This window comes from Prionailurus bengalensis, chromosome C1 (genome assembly GCF_016509475.1).
Source record: "Prionailurus bengalensis isolate Pbe53 chromosome C1, Fcat_Pben_1.1_paternal_pri, whole genome shotgun sequence".
Lineage (NCBI taxonomy): Eukaryota > Metazoa > Chordata > Mammalia > Carnivora > Felidae > Prionailurus > Prionailurus bengalensis.
This window is the reverse complement of record NC_057345.1, coordinates 189,953,095-189,977,841: the sequence shown is the minus strand read 5'-3', so window position 1 is coordinate 189,977,841 and position 24,747 is coordinate 189,953,095. Positions and strand designations below refer to the sequence as shown.

Genomic DNA, 24,747 nt, shown 5'->3' with positions numbered 1-24,747 from the left:
TTTGTATAAGCTTCATCATAAAGAGAAGTGTTAAGTTTCAGAACAGTGCATTTAGAGACAAAAGGTGAAAACAAAATACAACATTAACATTAAAAAATTGAATATGACTGGGTTATATCATCAGGCTTAATGAACCATGAAAGCCTTACATGAGAACTAGAAAGCTGTAAAAACTAACAGTTCCAAAAATCTGCTTTTGGTAATATTACTATGACTTAAAGTCAGTCACTTCATGAGTAGGATTTTCCTCTCTCCCTCCCACTAAAAATGATTTAAGGGACTGATTAGATCTTTGTCATTTTAAGCTAAGCTCTACCAATTTTAGGCAAGTTATTTAAGCCAGTATCTTGATTTTTGTTGATGTTGTTTATTAAACATTATTATGTATACCTATTATGTGTGTAGTAAACATACTATGCATTAATAATTCTGTATAGAGAATTTCTTATAAATAAGATCTTTCCTACACTTTGTCCAAAGACTAGTCATCACAGTACCTACAATTAGGAATACTAACATAAACCTCTGAGAATATCATTGTAACTGTTTTATTAATCTATATAGGCCTTGAGAGGGACTAACATTTATAGAGAAATCTAAAATGGTACTCTGTAATTGGTATTTTACATCCAGAACAGAAAATAATCATCATATCTATACCATAGCTCTATTTATAAACCTGGATATTAAGATAATATTAATAAAAGACATCATGAAAGCTCTCTCACAAACATTTCAGGAAAGAAAAATAACAAAGCAATTTTTATAGGTAGTTTTTTCCAAAATGAATTACCTAATGCAGAAAAGCAACAAAAACTGCTTATTTCTGCCTTTTACCCACATAGAGGTGACTTTCTACAAAAGACAACAGTTAAGTTTAATGCTAAATTAAAAAGAGTTCAGCGTCTTCTTCCCTTCCTCCAGGATTCAGGTTGTCCATTGAATTATAATCATTACTTGTCAACAAGAAGCAAAGAATCAAGGTATTAAAACTGACCATACATATTCACAAACAAAGCCCTAAGGTCCCAATACACCACAATGCTTAGAAAAAGAAGCTCCCAAAATATGAAGTCACCACCACGTTGATATTGGGATCCCATTCCTGTACTTTATATCTCCTCAAATTGACAAGAATACACACATACAAAGATGGAATACTGTTGATCATTTACATCAACCACCAAGATTTCAACAGATTTATCTTTTAGATGAAAAAAATTTTTAATTTTTTTAACAATTTTCAAAAATAATTAATGAACATTAGGATTAGATAGTGTTGGTGTATTTTAAGACATAAGAAGAAAAGTACAGGAATAGTTGCTCCCATTGACTGATTTTGGACTTCAGCTGAAACAAGATGCAGGCTTTGTAGATACCTGGTCCTCATTCATTTCTGTCAGTAATTTGTTGGCAAGGTCTTTCTCGTTCTTGTCTGCCACCTTATTGTTAGCATTTAAAAACAGCTGTTAAAAACAGAGATAAGAATAATGGAGAAAGAACATTAAATTGTTACCTATAAGCAGAAATGAAATTTAATGGATTTCCATGTCTCTTGAAAATAAATCCAAGAATCCATTCGTGAAGAATACTATTTTAAACTGACAATCAACTATTCACTTTTTGGATTACAAACTAACATTAGGTCATATACTATACAATAAATTGGTATTTATTTCTCTCTTGGAACTGAAAATTACTAAAATAATAATAGCAACAAGTAAATTAGTTAATATTCCTAAATTCTTAAAGAATTAGCAGAAAATGTCTCATAGATAAGGAAATTTGTTAGTGAGACAGATTAAAGATACTGTAGTAAATAATGTACAGTGAGGATTCTGTAATCAAGTATATTTGTAGAAGCTAACCTACCTTTTAAAGTTTCTTTTTGAAAATGCTTCTCAGACTCTCAAATATGCTACTGTACTTTGAAAAAGGTATACATATTTTTCAAATTATCAAGAGTTGGGCATAATTTATATTAGCTTCTATAAAAGGGGGATTAAGGATTTTCTCTGATAAACATGAGGATTGCTAAGGGAATCAAGTATTTTTGTTTAAGTATGGAAAACTAGCATTCCAAAAGATCTCAGTCACATTTTGGATAAAAAGTTAATTCAAATGAAAGTGAAAAGGGAAAGAAAAGAAAGACTTATAAAAGAATTTATCAAGAGCATCCAAGGAAGGAAGTTCTTCTTAGGAAGTTCTATCATTTCAGAAAATAGAAAAGTCCAGTAATATACTGAAATAAGGCAATATAAAATAAAACAGATAAAGATAAGGCATGATATGATATGCAGAGCATATATAAAGTTTAACCTAAAAATAGATTAGTGTACATAACACAGGCTTTGGAATCAGAAACCTGGATTTGAATCTTGGTTCTGCTACTTATTAGCTGTCTGGTTTTAAGGAAAACTACTTAACTTCTCTGAGCTTACTTTCTCAAAAGGGAAAAGAATATCTCATGAAATAGTTGTGCAGATTAAATAAAATAATCCATGCTAGGTTATTAATACAATGTCTGACACATAATAGGGTTTAGTAAATGAAAGCTGTTATTAATAACAAAAATTTTTTAAACAATAGTATTCCATATTATCTGGTACAGGAACACAGGAATGCTAAAAACTGATGAAAGCAAAAATGAGTGAAGTCTTCCCAGAAAGCAATCCATATCAAGAATCCTAAAATTACTCTTTAAATCTATAATTGTATTTCTAGACATTTACCTAAAAAATGGTCAGAAAAGGTTTTAGAATCGAGATCCTCACTTCAGCTTTATTTACAACAGCAAAAAGTAAGAAACTGCCCCAATATCCTTAAATAGCAGAATACTTAAATAAATTATGGTTCATCCATAGACTGAAAGGGAAGTCCTGAAACTTTCTGGCCTCAGGACCACTTAACAGTCTTAAAAATTACTGAGAACCCCAAAGAAATTCTCTTTATGTGGGTTATATCTATCAATATTCACCATATAAGAAATTAAAATAAAGACATTTAAAAAAATATTTGCTTATTCATTCAAAAAAATAAACCTATTACAGGCTGACATAAGTAACACATTTATGGGGAAAAAACCCACTCTATTTTCCAAATATACTTAACTGAGATTGGCACTTCTTTTACGTTTTATAATTTCTTTAAATGTCTGACTTGATAGAAGATGAATGAATTCTAATATTTACTTTTACATTCAGACTGTTATGATAATATTGTTTGATTCAAGTTTATGAAAAAACAATCTAGCTTCAAACTGAAATGTTAAGACCAGACTTTGCAGATTCCCTAAAATGATTCTGGGGAACCCATACTTTGAGAACCTTGGGTTGAAATATTTGTAGTCATTAAAAATACTGTTTTGGGGTGCCTGGGTGGCTCAATCAGTTAAGTGTCCAACTTCAGCTCAGATCATGATTTCCCAGTTCATGGGTTCGAGCCCTGCATTAGGCTCTGTGCTGACAGCTCAGAGCCTGGAGTTTGCTTCAGAATCTGTTTCTCCCTTTCCCTCTGCCCCTCCCCTGTTTCTGCTCTCTCTCTCTCTCTCTCAAAAATAAATAAAAACATTAAAAAAAATACTGTTTTGAAAAATATATGATGGTATATGGGAGGAGTCAGGATATAATACATTTAAAAGCAGGATACAAAAATATTCACTGGTATTCCAAATTTGTAAAGGAAAATATATCCACATTAAAAAATATATATAAAAATATTATTATGTGTATTTTGCCACAATTTTAAAATTTAAATATTTATATATACATACATGTTTTATAAAAAGATTGAGAAAATATATTTTTTATGTATCTTTTCCTCCAAAATCTATAATTGATTATTGCTTAAGAATCTAAATAAAAATCTGTTCTAAAAAATGAAAAGAAATTTGTTCAAATAGTCAGTGTGTATGAATCCAGGCAGGTGCCAACTCCCAAAATCCAGCTTTGAATTATACCATTTTATATCCACCTCCAACAGTCTTTTCCACAAATCATCCCTCAGTTGCTCCTTTTATAAATTTTCATTTTTACTACTGCCTTGATACTAAATTTTTGTTCTAGTTGATTTTCAGGGGCAGAAGTGGAGAAGGAAAGGAAGAATGTGAAGAGAACAAAATAAGGGATGCAAACAAGACCAAAATATCAACAGCTTTCCAGAATCTTATGACTTAGTCCTCAAATAGACCTTTACACATTTATAATATGCTGCAACATCTATATTTTTAAAAAACTGATTAAAACTTCAAGCAGAGTGCTAAAGTATATGTAATGGTTTTGAACCCTCCTCTTTATTACTAGAAATTTGTTGTTATTTTCTTCTCAATTCAAATACTGAATTGGACAGCTTTTAAAAATAATTTTTACATTAATCCAAAGCACGTCCCCCTTCCAAAATGTAATATAGTGAAACAAAACAACTCTTAAATGTTTAAAGTTCATCACAGCTTTCAGAAAAGTTAAATGTATGATTCTACTGAAATATATTCTAAGTACTTTACAGTATGATGAAACTCATTTAGACAAACCGGAAGTCTTTACACAAATAGTTCAGGAAATAAATGCATAAACTGGCTGGTGAATCTCACAGAAAAAGAAAAGCACAGAAACTACAGCAATCAGCCTAAAGTTCTCCATGTGATTCATAAAATGTTTGTGACACTTTAAGCTTTAGTTGACAATGTTTCCTCTAGGTCTGAATATTCAAACAATAATTGTCTTGATTCTGTATTACTATATAAAACAGAAAAAATTATTCATTCCTTACAGCAAAATACTTTAATAAAAAGTCAATCATAGACATCTATAGCATCCTGTAATATATTTAAGAACTTAAGTTCAACTGGAAGTTCAACTGGAATTAAGTTTTCACAAGACACCAAATATTTTTATATATTTAAGAATCATATTAACCTATCTCTATCAAATGTGTTTAATCAATAAAACCTGTACTTCCCCTATATTTAACACAAAGAAAACATTTTTCTACTGACCTTAAGTACCAGTACAACAAAACTACATACAACCAGTGAACTTAGGGTCAGAATACCTGGGTAAGAAATCTACCTCCATTGTGTACTAGTACTAACTTTGTGTTAATCATTTAATCTCTTATGACATATTTCTTCATTTGTGGAATAAAAGAATTGGGCAGTTTATTTCAAAGGTTCCCCCACACTTTTCAGACTTAATCACTGTAATGTTTGGTGATGAGCTTTTAGTGATTCTGACTAGAATTCCTGCCTAGAAGAAGACCACCTGCAGCAGAGAGGGATGGGGTCCCAAAGCCTGGCTTTCCCCTCTGAAATGGGTTTCTTTTCTAGCATTGCCTATCTCAAAACAAAGTGTGATAGGTGGTATAAAATAATTAAATTTTAAAACATTATGACTATCAGCAAGTTTCAAGATCTAAATTACAAGAAATTCCTATACTACAGTAGGAAGAGCTTTTATATTATTAGCTCAACATCATTACAGCTATGCCAAAAAGCTGTGCACTTTTAAAAAAGATACTGTTGACCATGATAAGATAGAGATTTTTAATATATCTGACTGTCATATATTGAAGAAAAACACTAATCAATTTTAGTAGGAACTAAATTTTATCCTAGTGATTTACTCTTTTATAATGTGTGACTGGTAGAGTCTCTACACATGGGACATTTTGTCGTTATCACTGAAATTGCCTTTATAACTGATAAAGCCACACTACTTTTTTTTTTTTTTACAACAAACAAAAGGTTTTATAAACAGCTATTTTATACTCTTTTAATCTTCCTAGGAATACATTCCCAAGAAATTATTTTTAAAAGGTAGGGGAGGCATCTTCACTCCCTAGTGACAGATTAGTACTTCCATTGACTTCATAAATATTCATCATTATTGACTTCATCAATACATTCTTTATTATTTTATGCTATTTCTTTACTATTTCACTATAAGCTAAAAAATATAGTGACATAAATGCTTTCAGAGATATCTCTCCTAACAGTGTGGAAAAATTCAAGGAGCTGATATTAAAATCCTTATACTGGAATATTCTCAAAAATCAGAATGAAACCCTAGTATTTTTTAGCAAAGAGTCCATGAAAGGGATACCTCAAACAGAAAGAATTATCTGAAGTAGTTTCTCTTTCTTTTTTTTAAATATAATTATATTTTGCAGGCATTTTTAAAGTTTATATATTTTTGAGGGGGAGAGCAAGTAAGCATAAGCAAGGGTGGTTTAGAGAAAGAGAGAGAGAGAGCAGAATCCCAAGCTGGCTCCATACTCTGTTCAGAGCATAACGCAAGGATCAATCCCACAACCATAAGATCATGACCTGAGCCAAAATGAAGAGTCAGAGGCTTAACTGAGTCACCCAGGCACCCCGTAGTTTTATTTTCAAAGGCTTTTCAAGAAGCTCTGTAAAAAATATCTGATACAATCTTGAAATTTATGAAAATATTATATAGTAAGAGACATTAGTTATTACATACACACAAATCTGTCAAAAGTATAAATTAGTAAAAAATAAGAAAAATAATAAGAAAATTGGCAGGATATATCAAGAACATTAACACTATTTCTATTATTCTGCTTTTCTATATTTCCCAATTATTTACAAGTTGTTTTATGCAGTGTTCTCTAATTTCATTTTTTTTTTTTTAATGTTTGACCTGAGTTGAAATCAAGAGTCAGAGGCTTACCTGACTGAGCCACCCAGGCACCCCACTTCCCTAATTTTAAAAAAGCACAAAATTTTATGCCCCTTGACCTAGTAATTCTACTAGGAATAGAATTCTGTTCTATGAAACTTGAAAGAGTTATGTAATGACAAAAAAATTAGAAGTAAATTGAGTATCAGCCAATAGGGAATAGTTATGTAAATTATGATACATCCACTTAATATAATATTATGTAGATATTAAAATCATAACACAGAAAAACGCAAACAAAATCATCTTACATGAAACAAGCACAAAATTATATGCATCAAATGCTCACACCAAATTTTAACAATGCACAACAAAAGACTAAAAGTCAACGATAAAAACCAAACCCAATTAAAAAACACACAAATAACTTAAATATACATTTCTCCAAAGAATATTTATAAATAGCCAATAAGCACATGAGGAAATGCTCAGTATCACTAGTTATTAAAGAAAGACAAATCGAAATCACAATGAGATACCATTTCACAGCAATTAGAACAGCTACTATCAAAAAGAAGAAAATAACTGTGAAGGAAAATGTGAAGAAATCAGAACCCTTGTGCACTGTTGGCAAGACTGTAAAATGGCAGAGTCACTATGGAAAACAGTAAGGTGGTTTCTCAAAAACTTTTTAAAAATTTAATTACTATATGATCCAGCAATCTCACTTCCGGAATATATCCAAAATAACTGAAAACAGAGTCTCAAAGAGATATGTGTATATTCATGTTCCATAGCAGCATTGTGGTATGTATATCCTATGGAATATTATTAAGCCTAAATAAAAAAGGAAGAATATTCTGCAATATGCTACAACATGGATGAATCTTGAGGCTATTACGCTAAGTGAAATAAACCAGTCACAAAAAGACAAATACTGTATGACACCACTTACATGAGGTACTTAGAGACAGGAAGGTGGTTGTCAGGGGCTAGGGGAAGGAGAATGTGGAATTATTTAATGGATATAGAGTCAGTTCTATAAGATGTAGACTTATGAAGAATGGATGGTGGTGACAGTTGTACAACAATGTGAATGCATTTAATACCACTGAACTACACCCGTTAAAATGGTAAATTTTATGTGCTTTTTATCACAATAAAAAAGAAAATTAGTAATATGTTCAAATTTGAATCAAAGCATAAACAAAATGATAGCTTTTTAAAACCAAACACAATAATAACAGAAAAATACCTTGCAATTCTGTAGCAGTCGTATGAGATGTTCAAAGCAATTACTGTTAAGAAAAATGGCCTGAAGAACAGGTCTATCAGTGCAGTCTAACATGGCTGTGATGGTATCTGGGAAAATAAAAACAAAATAGTCCATTTATAAAGTGGGAAATTTGGAATCACAGAAACATTTACTTTGGCCATATATTTTTTTTATTTTTTTAATGTTTATTTATTTTTGAGACAGAGAAACACAGAACATGAGTAGAGAAGTGGCAGAGAGAGAGGGAGACACAGAATTTGAAGCAGGCTCCAGGCTCTGAGCTATCAGCACGGAGCCCAATATGGGGCTCAAACTCATTATCTGTGAGATCATGACCTGAGCCGAAGTCAGACAACCAACCAACTGAGCCACCCATGTGCCCCATACTTTGGCCGTATTTTTAATTTAGGCTTTTCAGTCGACAAAGGGATGTAAAATTAGTTAGGAAAAAATAGGGATGGAGAGTACAAAACAAAACTGTACTTATTACTTGTTAAGAAAAGTAGACATTTATAATTTATTATTGACAATATTTGTTTTTATACCTAAGAGTGATATATATTTCCCAGAGACTTAAATAGCTGTTATTCTATTATAATGCTCAAGTATAGCTTGCTACTAACAAATAAGCAACATCTAGTTATGTTTTGCAACACAGTCTCATCACACAGTAAAAAATTAGCATGTGGCCATTAAGAAAATGAGACTTAGGGAATTAATCCATTTGTAATGATGGTTTGTTCTTGTTTCCTACTGAAAAGATATCCTCATTCAGAAATCTAGGGATAATCTACATAAGTAATGTGATAGTTTTTAACAAATAAGAAGTCCATTAATATAGACTCAAACTTCCTTATAAATTTATAATTTATTACAATTACAAAATGTAACATATCATATAAAATAACAGAAACTAGATAAAATGAATCTTATTTTCCTACAGAAACAGTTGTAAGAGATCAAGTTTCATCAAGATTCTGGTGTCCAATATTTTTAAATTAGACAGCACACATGCCCTCACACAAGCACGTTAAGTCTCTAGAGCTACACAATAAATCATTAATGTTGGATATGTCTGGGTGGTAGGATATAAAAAGCTTTTCTTTTTACTTATCCAAATTTCCCAGGATAGCTGTAATGAAAATATTTTACTTCTATAAAAAGAAACTCAATTAATAATACTTGTATCTATCAATGTAACAGGGGAATACAATAAGAAATCACATATATTGATAGAGTTTACAGAGATAGGGACATATAAGCAAAGAATGACAAACCAAAAAACACAAAGAGACAGCAAGAGAAACAAGAGAAACATACATAGAGGCTCTGAAGAAACAAAACAAAACAAAACAAAACAAAACAAAACAAAACAAAACAGAGGCCCTCTAGAGAAAGGACAGATGTTAAACTGACCCCTATAGAGATTTATAGAAGCACATATAAAATTGATCATATGTGACTCTTTGCCATAGGTCAGATAATGCAAATGGCACCTCCTGAAAATTTACTTTTCCTAGAATTTGAAAATAATAGCTTTCTTAAGATTGATGATTTTAGTGGATTACGCTTTCAAAAAATTAATAAAGGCTCAATTTTGTCACTGTTAAAGCAAAGACGCTGTTAACAAATCAATTCCATATTAATTATTTTGAAGTCAAAATCTAAAGTCACACAATAGCTGAATTAAACAATCGATACTTCCTATACAATGGTCTTGAATTTCAAATAAGTCTAAAAAAAAGATTCAGAGAAAACGGAGTGTAATAAACTTTATGTAATACTTACTCAACATTTTTATCTGTAGAGCTATGAATCGGCTTTCCCACTGTCTCGACCTCCTTTGATTAGGTAAAGCTGAATGATCTGAATTTAGCAATTTAAAATAGTTCTCCAAAAGAGTGCTGGTTTCCACTTGACGCTGGTCAGAGCTGCTAGTGAGAAGGATATGTACCACTTCTGTAAGGCACTTCAGAGTAAGTTCTACCTTCCTACCCACTTCTTCAGGATCTCCATCCTCCCAGGAATCACAGTCTGCCAAAACTCTCATAAGAACTTCCATGGTAGCTGGAGAAATTGCTTGCAAAGCATTCCTCTGAAACATGAGAGATAATAAAAATAAAATCCAAACCTAACTGAAGTTCTGTATGTTTGCAAAAACAAAGAGAGTTTAATAAATGTGTGGACTTTTTCTTTTAATAAATCAACATATAAAAAAATTTAAACATATACTTTGATGGGCAATGCTAGTGTTTTATGCAGATTAAGTCTTCATTTCCTCACTAGATTACTAGATTTCTGATTTTATTCAGATAGCAATCTGCCCACATAGAAAACGTGTTTACCACCCTCCCTTGCAGCTAGTGGTAGCCATGTGACATGGTTCTGGTCAAGAACATATGCCAGAAAGCTATGAAGAAAACATAACTTTACAAATAAAAATAGAAGGACCCTTGGCTCTTGGCCTTTTCACCTTTTTCCTGCCTGGAATGCAGACATGATGCTTGGAGCCACCTTTAAATCATTAAGAAACAAACCCAAGAATTAAAGTAGCAGGCTAAAGAGAAAATAGAAAATGCAGAAGGACTTAGTCCTTGATGATACCATGGAGTTACTATATCAGCCCAGAACTGCTTACATCTGGATTTGTTATGCAAGAATAAAAACAAACATCTCAATTTGGTTAAGCTTCTCTAGGGTTTCCTGTTGGTTATAGCAAACCCATCCCAAATGATATAGATAAATAAGACAACTGGCTTGACTTTGATTCTGCAAACATTTCTGAAATTCTAAGTTATTGGTAGCTATTCAGGGTGACCCATTAAACTTGGAAAAAAAACCATATATTTTGTCCAAATCTGTTAAACTGATAGATAATGAATCAAACACAGTTATGCAAAAATAATCTGAAAATAATAGCACTTAAGCCATTAGAACTGGTAATTACCAACAAAATAAGTAATATCAATAATAACAAATGCTACTTTGAAAGAAACCGCCTATAGGGGCGCCTGAGTGGCTCAGTCAGTTAAGCATCTGACTTCGGCTCAGGTCATGATCCCATGGTTCATGAGTTCAAGCCCCGTGTCGGGCTCTGGGCTGACAGCTCAGAGCCTGGAGCTTGCTTCAGATTCTGTATCTCCCTCTGTCTGCTCCTCCCCTGCTTGCACTCTGTGTCTCACATTGTCTCAAAAATAAATAAACATTAAACAAAAAAAAATTAAAAGAAACTGCCTATAGAATACCCAACATCCATTTCCTCCACTTCCTTATCAAAAGAACCCCTGATATTTCACTGGACATGTGGCTACCAGGAATAAAAATTACATTTCCTAACTTCCCCTGCTGCCAAGGAAGCTGAGGAAGCAAGTTTTACCCAATTTTTTATCTAGACATATTTTCCTTTGTTGTAGTTATCTCATGGAGTTTGGAAAATGAGATTAAAAAAAAAGACGTGTATCAGCTTTTCAGTATCTCCTTTAAAGATAGTTGCCATTTGTCTCCCTCACCACCCCCCCCCAATTTTTGTGCCCAAAATACAGACACAATGCAGAGAGCCAAAACTCTAAAAACTAATCTTGTAGCAAAAGAAATAGTAACAAATTGACATTCAAAGGAACCTGAGTCCCTGAAGATCCTAGAGCCACCAAATTAGTTCTTACAAGCAAATGCCTTACATATATTATGCACCATTTGGTCCTTATGACTACCTTATAGTGTTATTATTTCCATATTATAAATAAAGAAACTAAAACACATGTAAATAGTTTTCATCCAAAGTCACAGAACTAATGAGAGATGGACACGGAATTCAAACCTATGTCAGTCTGGCTCCAAAGCCCATCCTCTTAACACAAAATAGAACAAATATGCCAATGGGAAGCCCAGGCACGATGCTTTGAGAAGGAAGACCAGTCATGGGACTTCAGTTTTTCTGCTGTTTATGACAAGGCCATTCTTATATCTTTAGATATTTCATTCGTCTAAATATCCTGGTACCTATCCCTATATTCAATAAATAACCTTCTGACCTCAAAACAGCTGTAACTATAGCTATAACCTGATTAGAAGGATTTTGAATATTTTCAGTACATAAAATAATAAATTGGCCTTCTAGTATCTACTTGATTTCTATGTTAATTTTAATCACTAGAGGTCTCTCAGGGCTTGATTACCCCTGGCACTAACAAGAACAAGTCTCTGTGTGTTCAAAATGGTAATGGGATCCGATCAGCTTCTCCAATAGTCAAAAACAATGTCATTTCCAATTTTATTCATGTATACTCATTAATTCTTATTCTTAGTAGTGGAGAAATGATGGAAATAGGGAGATACTGATACAAAAGAAGGATATGAGCTAACAAAGGAAGATGACAGAGCACACAAACTGAAAAATAAGATTCTAGCCACCATCACTCTCACAAAAAAACAGATTCCTCTACTAGAGTGAAGAGGGAAAGCCAAGGTAGCCCACTAGGAAAAAAGTAGTATTATTAACAACAGCTGTAACTCTGTTATCAATAGAAATCATATAAATTTTCATATATTACAGTTACAGTAATATCTCAAAATACCAGGTTTGTCTCTTTTTTTGAAATTGCATTTGTTACTAGACTTGATGCTGTATCTCTTTTAGTGTGTTCTAAGCACATATTACTATGTTAGAAATTTATCTTAGTATTTTAGTAACTGATTTCAGCGTAACTAGTTTCCTTTGTGATCCTATGTGTTTTATTTTATGCATTTGAAACATTCTGACAAGGGACTTTATAGAGGGCATATGTGTTACAAAAAGTGTTAGAAATTCTGATCTAAACTGTGTGCCTAAAGAAAACATGTAGGATGTTCTTTCTGAACTATAATCCTGTTTTCAACTAGTAGTTACACTCAAAGTCTACCACAGACACCTTCAAACATAAAGAAACAAGTATTACTAGAATTTCCTTCTTGTGAGTAATAAAAAAACTAGCTGAGTTTGTTGAAAAAGTGCATATAAGCCTTGTATATATGCATTTAGTAATTAAGTTGACAGAACAGTGATTAATTCATGTATATTTAATTTTGAGTTGATTTCACCATGTAGACTAACAGGGCTGACTCTATGCTCTAAAGAAAGAACTAGTAGCTGAAAGTCAATACAACTAAGAGCTTAAAATAAAAAATTGTTAAATATGGTTATTTATGCAGTAATTTTATTGTTAGTTTATTATAAGTTATTATATATTGTTATATTTTAAGTAAAATTATTACTTAGGTTTTTGAAGAAGTTTTAACAAATAAGAGTAGTTTTAAACAAGACACAAACTCAGAAAAATATTTGTGTGGTTCATGAAATTATAAAAAGAAAAAGAATACATTAAAATAATCCATGGAAAACTTTTTGCACTGTTAACTACTGTTTTAAATATTAACTTTTAACACTTTCCTCACCTGCCCACCGGCTACAATGGCTCCAAAGAGATGCAATAAGCAACACTTAAGACTTTCCTTGAGATGTTCGCTTTCCTGAAAACACTCTGTGAATATAATACACAAATAAACAAATAAGATTTCTCTTTCACAGTATGATTTATCTGTAAGGAATGTCTGACACTGAAATATTAAAAACTATGAAAAGGCTAAAATTTGTTAAAAGGCAAGGTTGATATGCATTTTTTCATAGTAAAGGAAAAGAAACCACCTATCAGCTAGTATTTTAGATAACCTATTTATCTCATTTAATTCTCTAATACTCCATATGAGGGTATTTTGCCCCCATTTATAAATAAGCAAATGGAATGTCTTGCCTAAAGTTATAGAGCTAAGTGACAAAGTTAGAAGCTAACTGAAATCTGACAGAAAATTAGATTTTTTTTTTTACTACTACTACTGCATCTTATTAGTATAATTGACAATAATTATTCAATAATAAAATTAGAAGAGTTGGACAAAAGGATTTTCTGGGTTTACTCCAGGGCAAACATTCTAAAGTTCTGGTACCAACAGCAATCTTCCTTTTAATTTATAAAGTAGTGTATTGTTTTTAAAAGGTTATACATGCACATGACGAAGAATAATTAAAATAGTATAAAAGAACTGACAAGCAAATATAAGTCTCCCTCAAACCTATGCCTCAATTTACCCTGCTCTCCACACCTTAAAAAAAAAAAGGCTATAGATATCCTACTGCATCATGTTTTTTTTTGTTTTAACATAATATACACTGGGTATTATTACATCTTAACATACACATCTTCCTTATTCATTTTCATGACCATTACAATGGCGTACCTTAATTTACTTAAGCAGTTCTCTACTGATAAACTTTTATGATTTTCTTCTTTAATATTCAAATAACCCAGTAATGAATATCTTTTTGCATGTATCATTACACACACAGACAAGACTGTAACAACAGAATTATTTCCAATTTTATACATAACAAACATTACCAATAAGAAACAGCTTTGAGGTAAATGTATTGATAGCAATTTACATTTAAAAAGTTAAATGATTCCTGCTATGTTGGAATAACTATCATTTTATGTGGCTTCCTACTACAAATAACTAGAAAATTAGACAAAGTAAGTAGAAATTTATACATCCTAGAAATTTTCCTTCTCTCAATAGATGCAAAGTGAGCCCAAGGATTATCTCAGCTTCCTGTTGTAGACATGTTCTGACAACTACCAAGAAAAGGGGAACCCTAAAAGAATATCGCTATTTGCTGACTTAGGAGATAAAGTTTGGGGAGGCCTAGGCAACTAGAATTTGTGAAGTAGTACTGGAGTGGAAGAAGCTATACAGGGAAAGTACTCCAGAAATACAGGGCTCACTGTGAATCAAAGTGAAATCCCACAAGACCAGCAAAAACCTACCAAGAGGTTTCAAGTTGAATGACTATCAGATTTGACACTGAGCTGCAAGATGACAGACTTCTACTCACCCACAGGAGACACACAGAAAACACATATAAAGGATATAAAAAGATATATACCATGTAAACTTTAATCATAAGAATGATGGAGTGGTTTTATTAGCATCTGACAAAGCAGGCAAGAAATATTATGAAGGAAAGTCAAGGAATACTACCATTGGTAGAAAGGGACAGACATGTCTTTATCAAAGACAGGTAATGAAAATAAAACTCACTTTTTAAAAAGTCTAGTTTATTTTAAAGACCTTTATATTTATAAGTACTTGTGATAACTTCTTTGGGATAAATTATCAAAATATATGCACAATCTACATGCTATAAACTATAAAATATTGAAGAAACAAGTAACAAAAAAATAATGAGATCTATCAGATTCATGAATTGGAAGTCTCAGTATTCTTAAGATGTTAATTCTCCTAAAATGCTTCCATAGATTGAATACAATTCCAAACAATATCCCAGCAAGGCTTTTTGTAAAAATATTAAAAATCAGCCATTTTTAAAAAATTAAATTGGCTTCTAAAATGTATATAAAAATGTAAGGGATTCAGAATACCCAAGAAAATTCTGAAAAATAACAAGGCTGAGGAATTACTTCAAGACTTAGCATAAAGTTACAATAATCAATACAGTGTGATAATATAGTAAGGGCAGGTATGTGAACAAAAAAAAGAGAATCCAGAAATCAGCTACTGGTGGTCAAACAGAGTGGGCTTTGCAATCATCTTCACCAAGCACTCAAACAAAGGACTATTTCTGCCTTGTTTTAATTCTTACGAAAAAAAGAATAGAGAACCAAAACAAATATGGCAAAATATTAAGATCTGACAAATGAGTGGGAAGCACAAGGTGTTCCTTTTATATATTTTGCAGTATTTTCTATATTCTTGAACTATGGCATAATCATTTTTTAAGAAAGAAAACTAAAGTCCACATAGGACACACATAGAGTAGCCAATTCTCTTAAGTTTCTTTTAACTCATGGTACAAAAGTATTCAATAAGTGCCACATCAGTACAGAAAAAACACATAACCTGTAGCTCATCCTTCCAGAACAGCCAAATGAAAAGTCAGTTCAGAATTTTATTTTTACTTTTTAATATTAAAAAGTAACAAATAATAAATAAACGTAACCATATATAGCTAGAAAGAGAAAGTTAACACATTGGGAATTCAACTACTATGTTTTTTCTTCTTTCTAGAGACGTAACATCATGTTTTCTGGTCAGTAATGTTCAACCACTGTACTGAATAAAAGCAAACAAATGACCAGTAAAGCTGTTCTCTATATCCTACTGATGCTGAACTGCTTACACCCATGGAAACCATCTTAGTAGATTTTGATAGGAAGAAGGAACTCCTTACCTCAACAGAAAACCTAATGAACTGATTTATACAGAAAGGGTTTTAGCAAACCTTAACTTGCTGTAAGAAAAAGATACCTTTTAGCCTACTTTCAGCATAAGTACACATTCATTGGTGTTCACTAAAATAGAAACACCAGGGTACCTGGGTGGCTCAGTCGGTTGGGCGTCCAACTTCAGATCAGGTCATGATCTCATGGTTCATGGGTTCAAGCCCCACATCGGGCACTGTGCTGACGGCTCAGAGCCTGGAGCCTGCTTTGAATTCTGTGTCTCCCTCTCTCTGTGCCCTTTCCCCACTCACACTCTGTGTCCCTCTCCCTCAAAAATAAATAAACACTAAAAATAATAATAACAAAAAAATAAAATAAAATAGAAACACCAAGACAGAAAGGATTTTGGCTTTCATAGTACTAACAACTAAAAAGCACACAGCATATTATAATTTGAAATTTAAGTGGGTAATCATGGCAGTTCCAACATTACATCCACTAGGTTAGCCTGAATGTTCATCTTCTTAAAAACATTTTTTCAAAAATGCTTAAAAGAGAATTCAAGAAACAGAGAGACTATATCAGGACTAGCAGAAGATTGTGAAGCAAATATTAAGATAAGAAATTGATTTTCACATGTAGCTTTTGGGTAAAGGACACCTCTCTTAGTTGATTCCTATAGTCAAGACTAATTGTGATAGTAGGAGCTTCAGAAATTTCAAGATGGGCAGCTGGCTTTGAGTAACACCCTGGATAAATACTCCTAGTCAAAAACCCCATTAAGGCTACAGGATTGAAACGTTGATGAATATAAAAAGCTTAGTGTACAAAATGCCTAGTGGGAAATGCAAAAACTGTTGGCCAAAGAGAGGTGGTGACGGTCGGTTTTTCAAATGCTGACACACCTACATGTATGCTGGGGAAGGGGTCCCCCAGGTAGAATGCTGGCCTTGGGATTGCTCTACAGGAGCCTGACTCAAAAGCCTCTGAGAGAGGTGTCTACCCCAGAAAAAGTAACAGGATCACCGAATACAAGAGAGTGTTTCAGGAGAAAAAGGTCCCAGGAGGGTCAGGTAATTTTCTTTCTGACCCACCAATACTTAACATTAATGAACAGCTGCAGAACAGAGTCAGTCTTTCCAAGATGTTTTCATCTTGGAAACATCATACTAGCATTAGCCTCCTCTAGTCTAGTGAGCTGGCAATCTAGAAAGGTTTCATTGCCCAGAGGTGGGCCCTTGGGCCTCAGATTGCTCTGGGAAGCTGGCAAAGAAGATGATTTGCACAACAAACTCACCACTAAACCACTGCTTAAACCCAGTACCCAGCCTTCTCCTTCTGTTCCATAGCCCAGAAACATTTCTTTAAAAGCCAGAAAATCCATAAACATGAACAGCATGTTGAATATGTCACCAGCCACTTCATCTTTATGGTACTGTAAAGTTGCTGTGCAGGTAAGTCCCCATGTTGAATCCATGAATCTGACTTTTCTACCAAAGAACTGTATTCACTACAAATAGGTGGGTAGGATGGGGCGCCTGGGTGGCTCAGTCGGTCAGGCATTGACTTAACTTTAGGTTATGATCTCATGGCTGGGGAGTTTGAGCCCAGCATCGGGCTCTGTGCTGACAGCTCAGAGCCTGGAGTCTGCTTTGGATTCTGTGTCTCCCATCTCTCTGCCACTCCCCTGCTCATACTCATGTGCACTTGCTCTCTCTCTCAAAAATAAATAAACACTAAAAAAAACAAAAACAAAAAACAAATAGGTGTGCAGGTGAATTTATTCTCTCCCATGTCTTCAAATTCCTGGGAGTGCTTGTTCATAAAATTTTTCTTTAATAGCTGAACTCTTAATCCATGATAATAAAATCCAACCACAGCATCCAATTCTGTATCAGAGGTGGAAGAGAAGGAAAATGCAAAGCTCTTTTTGCCCTTACTCCATCCACCTGTGGGGTGAGCAAACCTGTTGGTCCCCTCCCCGAAACGCAGCCTGGGCCCAGCCTGCACTCAAGCTTTGAAAAGCCCCAATCGCAAAAGGAAGGCCTCATCCCCAAGGCCAACACCAGCTCACAGCCCAGCCAGGTATTTATCACCTGGGCAGGAGGCCCTGGTTTCAGGCTCCTGTGCAGTGGTCATGCACTGGCTGGGCGTCCACGCCCCTCTATTTCTGTAAAAATTCTGAAGTTCTATACTACAGTCATTAAAATATTAAGCTCTTCTCTAAATAAAAACACTTTCAGAACAGTAAATTAAGTAAGAGGAAGAACACTAATCACAGCAAAATACGAATCAAATACTCCAGTGATAGGTCCTTACAATCTTTATCTTACAAATACACAAAGCTGAATCAAGCACAATCAGAAAAAGAATTTAAGCATAAATAATGATCAGAGTAACATCAAAATCAAAGAGAAATTAGGACTAATACTTACGATAAAAGAAAGGGACAAACTCCACTGTGAGAGAAGCTGGTTTGTATTTCTGTCTGCTCTTTTCCACAGTACTAAGGATTCGTCTATTATTAAAAAGAAGTTAATAACAAATTATAACATGAGCAAGTAGAGATGGCATAATTACAGAAACAATATAAATTTAGTATATTACTTCTTATTTAGGTACTGAAAAATACATCTCTAGGACTGGCATAATCTTGAAAAGGAAGTCTAGCCAATAATTTAAATGTTCACCAATGAAAGGATTTCTTCTTTTGAATTAAGAAAAAAAATTTTAAATGATTCATGGTGAAACACAGCAGCCAGGTTAAGTCTCTAAACAACTGGAAATAGAAAAAGGAACTAGGCATTTAAGTTTTCCAATCTGTAGGGGCGTCTGGGTGGCTTAGTTGGTTAAGCATCTGACTTCAGCTCAGGTCATGATCTCAGTTCATGGGTTTGAGTCCCATGTCAGGCTCTGTGCTGATAGCTGGAGCTTGGGGCCTGCTTCGGATTCTGTGTCTTCCTCTCTCTCTCTGCTCCTCTCCCCACTCACACTCTGTGACTCTCTCTCTCAAAAATGAACAGTAAAAAAAAATTTTTTTTAAATAAAATTTCCAATCTGTAGGGGCCCCTGGATAGTTCAGTCATTTGAGCGTCTGACTCTTGGTTTGGGCTCAGGTCATGATCTCATGGTTCATGAGTTCGAGCACCATGTCTGGCTCTGTGTTGGCAGTGTGGAGCCTGCTTAGGATCCTCTCTCTTCCTCTCTCTCTACCCCTCCCCTTCTCTCTCTCCCTCTCAAAATAAATAAACTGAAATAAAATAAAATCTCCAATCTATAAAAGAACTTGTTCAGCAGTACTGTTAATCTGACATCTAAGGCTGTGGAGCTTATTACCACAGTACAAGCTAAATTCATCAGAAATCAGGCCACGCTTTGCCACTTCCTGAAATTTCATCTGGACACAAAGAATCCATGCCATGGTCTTCTTCCATTTTAAGTATGTAGATCTAGTATTGGCTCGGATTAATTTTTATTTTAATGATAATTCCAGTAGTCTTGATGGCTGAAAATTTTCTACAGACTTCGGTGGGCCAACACAAATAGCATGTGTTTTTACCAAGAACATTTCAACACAGAATGAGTCTCTTAGATGGACAATGCAGTGTGGGTTTGGGAGTATAAAGGCTATTGTTACAATGATACATCCAACTGGTAAACTGCTGAAAATTAAAAAAACAAAAATAAAAAAACTTTTTTTTTTTTTTTAATTTTTTTTCAACGTTTATTTATTTTTGGGACAGAGAGAGACAGAGCATGAACGGGGGAGGGGCAGAGAGAGAGGGAGACACAGAATCGGAAACAGGCTCCAGGCTCTGAGCCATCAGCCCAGAGCCCGACGCGGGGCTCGAACTCACAGACCGCGAGATCGTGACCTGGCTGAAGTCGGACGCTTAACCGACTGCGCCACCCAGGCGCCCCAAAAACTTATTTTTTTAATGCCCTGAAAAAACTCTTAACATTGATTGTTAGAGAAAGACAACAAAAATGAAAAGTTTTTGAAAAACAGCCACAGAGAAAATTCCATACATCTAAATATGATCTACTGATAAAGCAATGGATTAAGATGACTTCTTCTTAACAACCATAATTGAGATATTAGAATTACTTTCCTTATATTCAAAGCTAGGAAGAAAAGTCAACTGACCACAGAAAAAGCCAGTAAGACAGACACAGCTGGACTCAGTAATGGCAGAGTAAAGAGTTCTAAGATCCAGATTTGCTAGAAATCATATCAGACGCCATCTGGTACTGCACTGCTTTCCAAATCTGTGCCTATTTTCATTGTGGAGAAGGCAGAAGAATTATCACATTTTGTATTTATTTTAATTTTTTTTTTTAATGTTTATTTTTGAGACAGAGACAGCGTGAATGGGGTAGGGGCAGAAACAGAAGGATAACACAGAATCCGAAGCAGGCTCCAGGCTCTGATCTGTCAGCACAGAACCCAACATGGGGCTCAAAGTCATGAACTGTGAGATCATGACCTGAGCCGAAGTCAGATGCTTAACCAACTAAGCCACCCAGGCACCCCTGTATTTATTTTAAATTCAAACCCTATTGGATCTCTCTATTTAAATAATACTATATTGAGATTTTTTTGTATACCTTTAAGACAACACAAATATTACTAGAGTTTCAAATTAAAAATTTAGCCACGCCTTTAAAAAAAACTCAGTAATGTGATAGAAAAATTAATTTTAAAAGGATGATTTACCTTTCAGTTAGGTTTTTCCATGAGATTATTTACATTTTGCCTATTTATTGTAAGTTATGGTATGAACTAATAGACTGGATATATCCTATCCAAATATCCTATCCAACTACTATGCTACAAACAATAAAAGCTGTCACTTTAGTAACACAATAAAAATATACTCCCACAATTTGTGATTCATGACTCATTCTAAAGGCGCTGTATTAAATGTAACTACGAACATACAGTTCCCGTTATTGTTGTAGCAAAATTTAATATGTTAACATAAATAAAAGGGATGAAAACCGTTATACATAACAAAAACATTAAAGCATGAGTAGTCTGCACTACATGTTTTCAATAGGATAAGACAGAAGAACTAAAAATGAACTTAGTCTTGTACCATTTTTAGAACACAGCCTACTTGTTTCATCATTACCTGATATTTAGGTCAAGCATCTAGCACTTAGGACATGCTAATACATACCAATCTTCTAAGGACTGCAAAACGAGTTTGCATCTTAGTTTTTTAAGTTCGTGTCCTTTGATCAATTATTTTGTGCTTCTTTTTTGTGCTGCCATCATGCCTAGGACATAACTATCTTTCTTAATCTTTAAACTTTTAATCTGGAAATAAATTCAAGCTCTCGCAAAAGTTGCAAGAATAAAAATAGTACAAAGAACTTCAAATATATCTTACTCAGGTTCACTGTTAAAATTTTATCCCAAATGTTTTATCATTTGCTTACTCTCTCCCCATATATACAGTGCACATGTATTTATATATACATATATTCACACATATAACATTTTTCAGAGCATTTAAAAGGAAATTATGTTCATTCTGGCATTTCTGAATACTTAAGTGAATACTTGCTAAGAAAAGGGATAGTATCTTACACAATAACACAGTATAATTATAAATTTCTATACATGTAACATAATACATTTACCTACCATTCATAATTCAGTTTTGTCAAATGACCAAAGAATATCCTCAATAGCATTTTCTCCCCCTCTTAGTATAGCTTCCTATCCAGATATTACATTTAGCTGTCATGGCTTTTTTCCCTCCTTCAACCTGAAACATTTATGATATTTTTAAAGAATGCTGTCCCACACTCCCTCCTTTTATTCATTAAAATGTTCTTCATTTGGGGTTTCTTTAATGTTTCCATTCAATTAGATTCAGATTATGCACTCTTGGTTGGAATACTATAAAAGCAATAACGTGTCCTTGGAGCACCACAGTTGGAGGCCCAGATGCATGTGCTTCTCACTGATGTTAATTTTGATAATCCAGTCAATGTACTATCCAGTACTGTACAAAATAATTACTAATTTTTCTTTTGCAATGAAGAAGTAATCTTTGGCGAAGCATTTTAAAACCATGCAAAAATCATGCTGCTTACCAAAACTTCCCTAGATTTAGCATCCTGATCCACATCTTCCCTTATAATTTGTGTAAAATGCTGATTTTTTCCCCAACACCCCTTATACATTTACTAATTGGCACTTGGCCTTCTACTGTAAACAAGTGTCCTCCCTTCTCCCTTTATCTATCTATCTATCTATCTATCCATCCATCCATCCATCCTTCCATCCACCCTACTTATCATCTACTTATCATCTATTACTGGTATGGACTCATTAATTCTTTTTTTCTGAATGGTTTATAATTCTTTTTTTTTTTTTTTTAATTTGAGGGGGTGGGGGGGCAGGGAGAGGGGTAGAGGGAGAGAGAGAACGATACACAGGTTCCACACTCAGCAGGGAAAGCAATACAGGGCACCATCTCCCAACCATAAGATAATGACCTGAGCTAAAATCAAGAGTAAGTCACTTACCAAGTGAGCCACCCAGGTGCCCCAATTCTTTTTTTTTTTTTTTTTTTTAGTAGTAAACTCAACTACACCCAATGTGGAGCTCAAATTCACAACCCAGGGATCAATAATCACAGGCTCTACCAATTGAGTCAGTTTATAATTCTTTACAACAATTAATTATTTTCATGTATCCATTGTCTTAGATTTGGCCAGTAGGAGCCCCAGGGCATAACTAAATCTAATTAACTTGTTTTTATCTTTGGGCAGGTAATGAGTCCTACTAAACTTACACTGGGCACAAAGTAGAAACTTAATAAATATACTTCTACATAAATGCTTGAATTGAGTAAGTCCTTTTTAGGGAAGAATTCTTTCCCTACACCTATTTTAGTTACACTTGACAAAATCTTTCTAAATCAGTAAAATGCTACAAACAGAATCAAAACTGAAGCAATAGATTAATCAAATCTATTCAATTAAATCAAATTGCATATGGAGATATGAAAAAAATCTATATATTTTATGAAACAAGATATTTTAAATGCCTCTGTAAGCAACAAACAGAAATAATAAATAAGAAAATATATACATTCCAAGTTTCCACTTAACTTCAGAATCAGATTAATTTATAAGGTATAAGTTACTGCTATAGCTCCCTCATATAGATCTCCCATGAGCTATAAATTTTTCCTAATTCCAGTATTTATTTGCAGTATGTTTCATTTCCCTATCAAAGTCAAAGTAAGCGGAGTCTGAACCTCTGCTTTACCATCTACCTCTAATGTAGTTCCTACCATTAGTAACAAAATTGTTATTACATTTATTAGAGATAATACATGGACAGCTTCCAGCATAATTCCTGGCATGTATATTGCACACACACTCATGAATGCCACCACTGATCCCCTACTCTTTGTTCCTCTTCCTGTTGTCATCTTATATACGTAGAATTCTCTTTCTATGCTACAGTGTTTAAATTTCTTCTTGTTGTTGGCTTTCAAAAGTTGTTTTTGTTTTCTTTTACCAATTTTATTTGTTTTAGTTTGTTGTCACATCTACTTTTTTGTATCTTATCTCCTCCCAACTTTATTATTTTTTAAATTATTTTAATGTTTATTCAATTTTGAGAGAGAGAGAGAGAGAGAGAGCAAGAGCGAGCAGGGGAGGGGCAGAGAGAGAGGGAGACACAGAAACAGAAGCAGGCTCCAGACTCTGAGCTGTCAGCACAGAGCCCAACATGGGGCTCAAACTCACAAGCCGTGAGATCAGGACCTGAACCAAAGGCAGACCCTTAACCGACTGAGCCACCCAGACGCCCCTCCTTCTCCCAACTTAAATTTATTTTGTTCTTAAGATTCCTTTAAAAACCTCTCCTGTCATTTTCAGACTGATTTTATGTTCCTCTTTCTGTATATGTCTTGCTGTTTACAAAGAAAAACTGTCATTGTTTCAAAACTTAAAACGTTATCTTAGATTTGCCATTACTAACATATCTAAGGTGGAAGATGCAGAAGTACCAAGAGTGAGAGCAAGAGATGCCATTTTCTTAAGCAATCCCTGGCATAAATGTCAAAATAGAGAGAACATGGCTTGAGTACTGCGGAGCAGCAGCCACCCTATAGACATGGGCCTCAACAAAGGCCACATGGGCCTCAACAAAGGCCACAAAGTGACTAAGAATGTGAGCAAGCCAAGGCACAGCTGCTGCCATAGAGCTGCTCAAGGTCTCCAAGGACAAGAATGCCCTCAGGTTCATCAAGAAAAGGGTAGGGAGGGGCGCCTGGGTGGCTCAGTGGGTTAAGCGGTTAAGTGTCCGACTTCAGCTCAGGTCATGATCTCACAGTTTGGGAGTTCGAGCCCCACGTCGGGCTCTGTGCTGACAGCTTAGAGCCTGGAGCCTGCTTCACATTCTGTGTCTCCCTCTCTCTGCCCCTTCCCTGCTCATGCTGTCTCTCTCTGTCTCAAAAATAAATAAACATTAAAAAAAAAATTTTTTTTTTTTAAAGAAAAGGGTAGGGAAACACACACACACACACAC

At 34.1% G+C, this 24,747-nt stretch overlaps 1 protein-coding gene across 3 annotated transcripts in view; it reads right to left on the bottom strand.

Annotated features, from left to right (window-relative positions):
- Positions 1-24,747, bottom strand: part of NBEAL1 (neurobeachin like 1) — a 171,203-nt gene that overhangs the window by 114,610 nt on the left and 31,846 nt on the right. Inside the window, exons 6-10 of one of the 3 annotated variants that reach the window (XM_043577516.1) lie at positions 18,623-18,705; positions 13,345-13,430; positions 9,703-10,009; positions 7,894-8,000; positions 1,380-1,466 (exon numbers count right to left, since the gene is read on the bottom strand). In XM_043577516.1, coding sequence (XP_043433451.1) covers positions 1,380-1,466; positions 7,894-8,000; positions 9,703-10,009; positions 13,345-13,430; positions 18,623-18,705 — 670 coding nt within the window. The remainder of the gene's footprint in view (positions 1-1,379; positions 1,467-7,893; positions 8,001-9,702; positions 10,010-13,344; positions 13,431-18,622; positions 18,706-24,747) is intronic. The other 2 variants (XM_043577517.1, XM_043577518.1) reach the window with 2 other exon arrangements.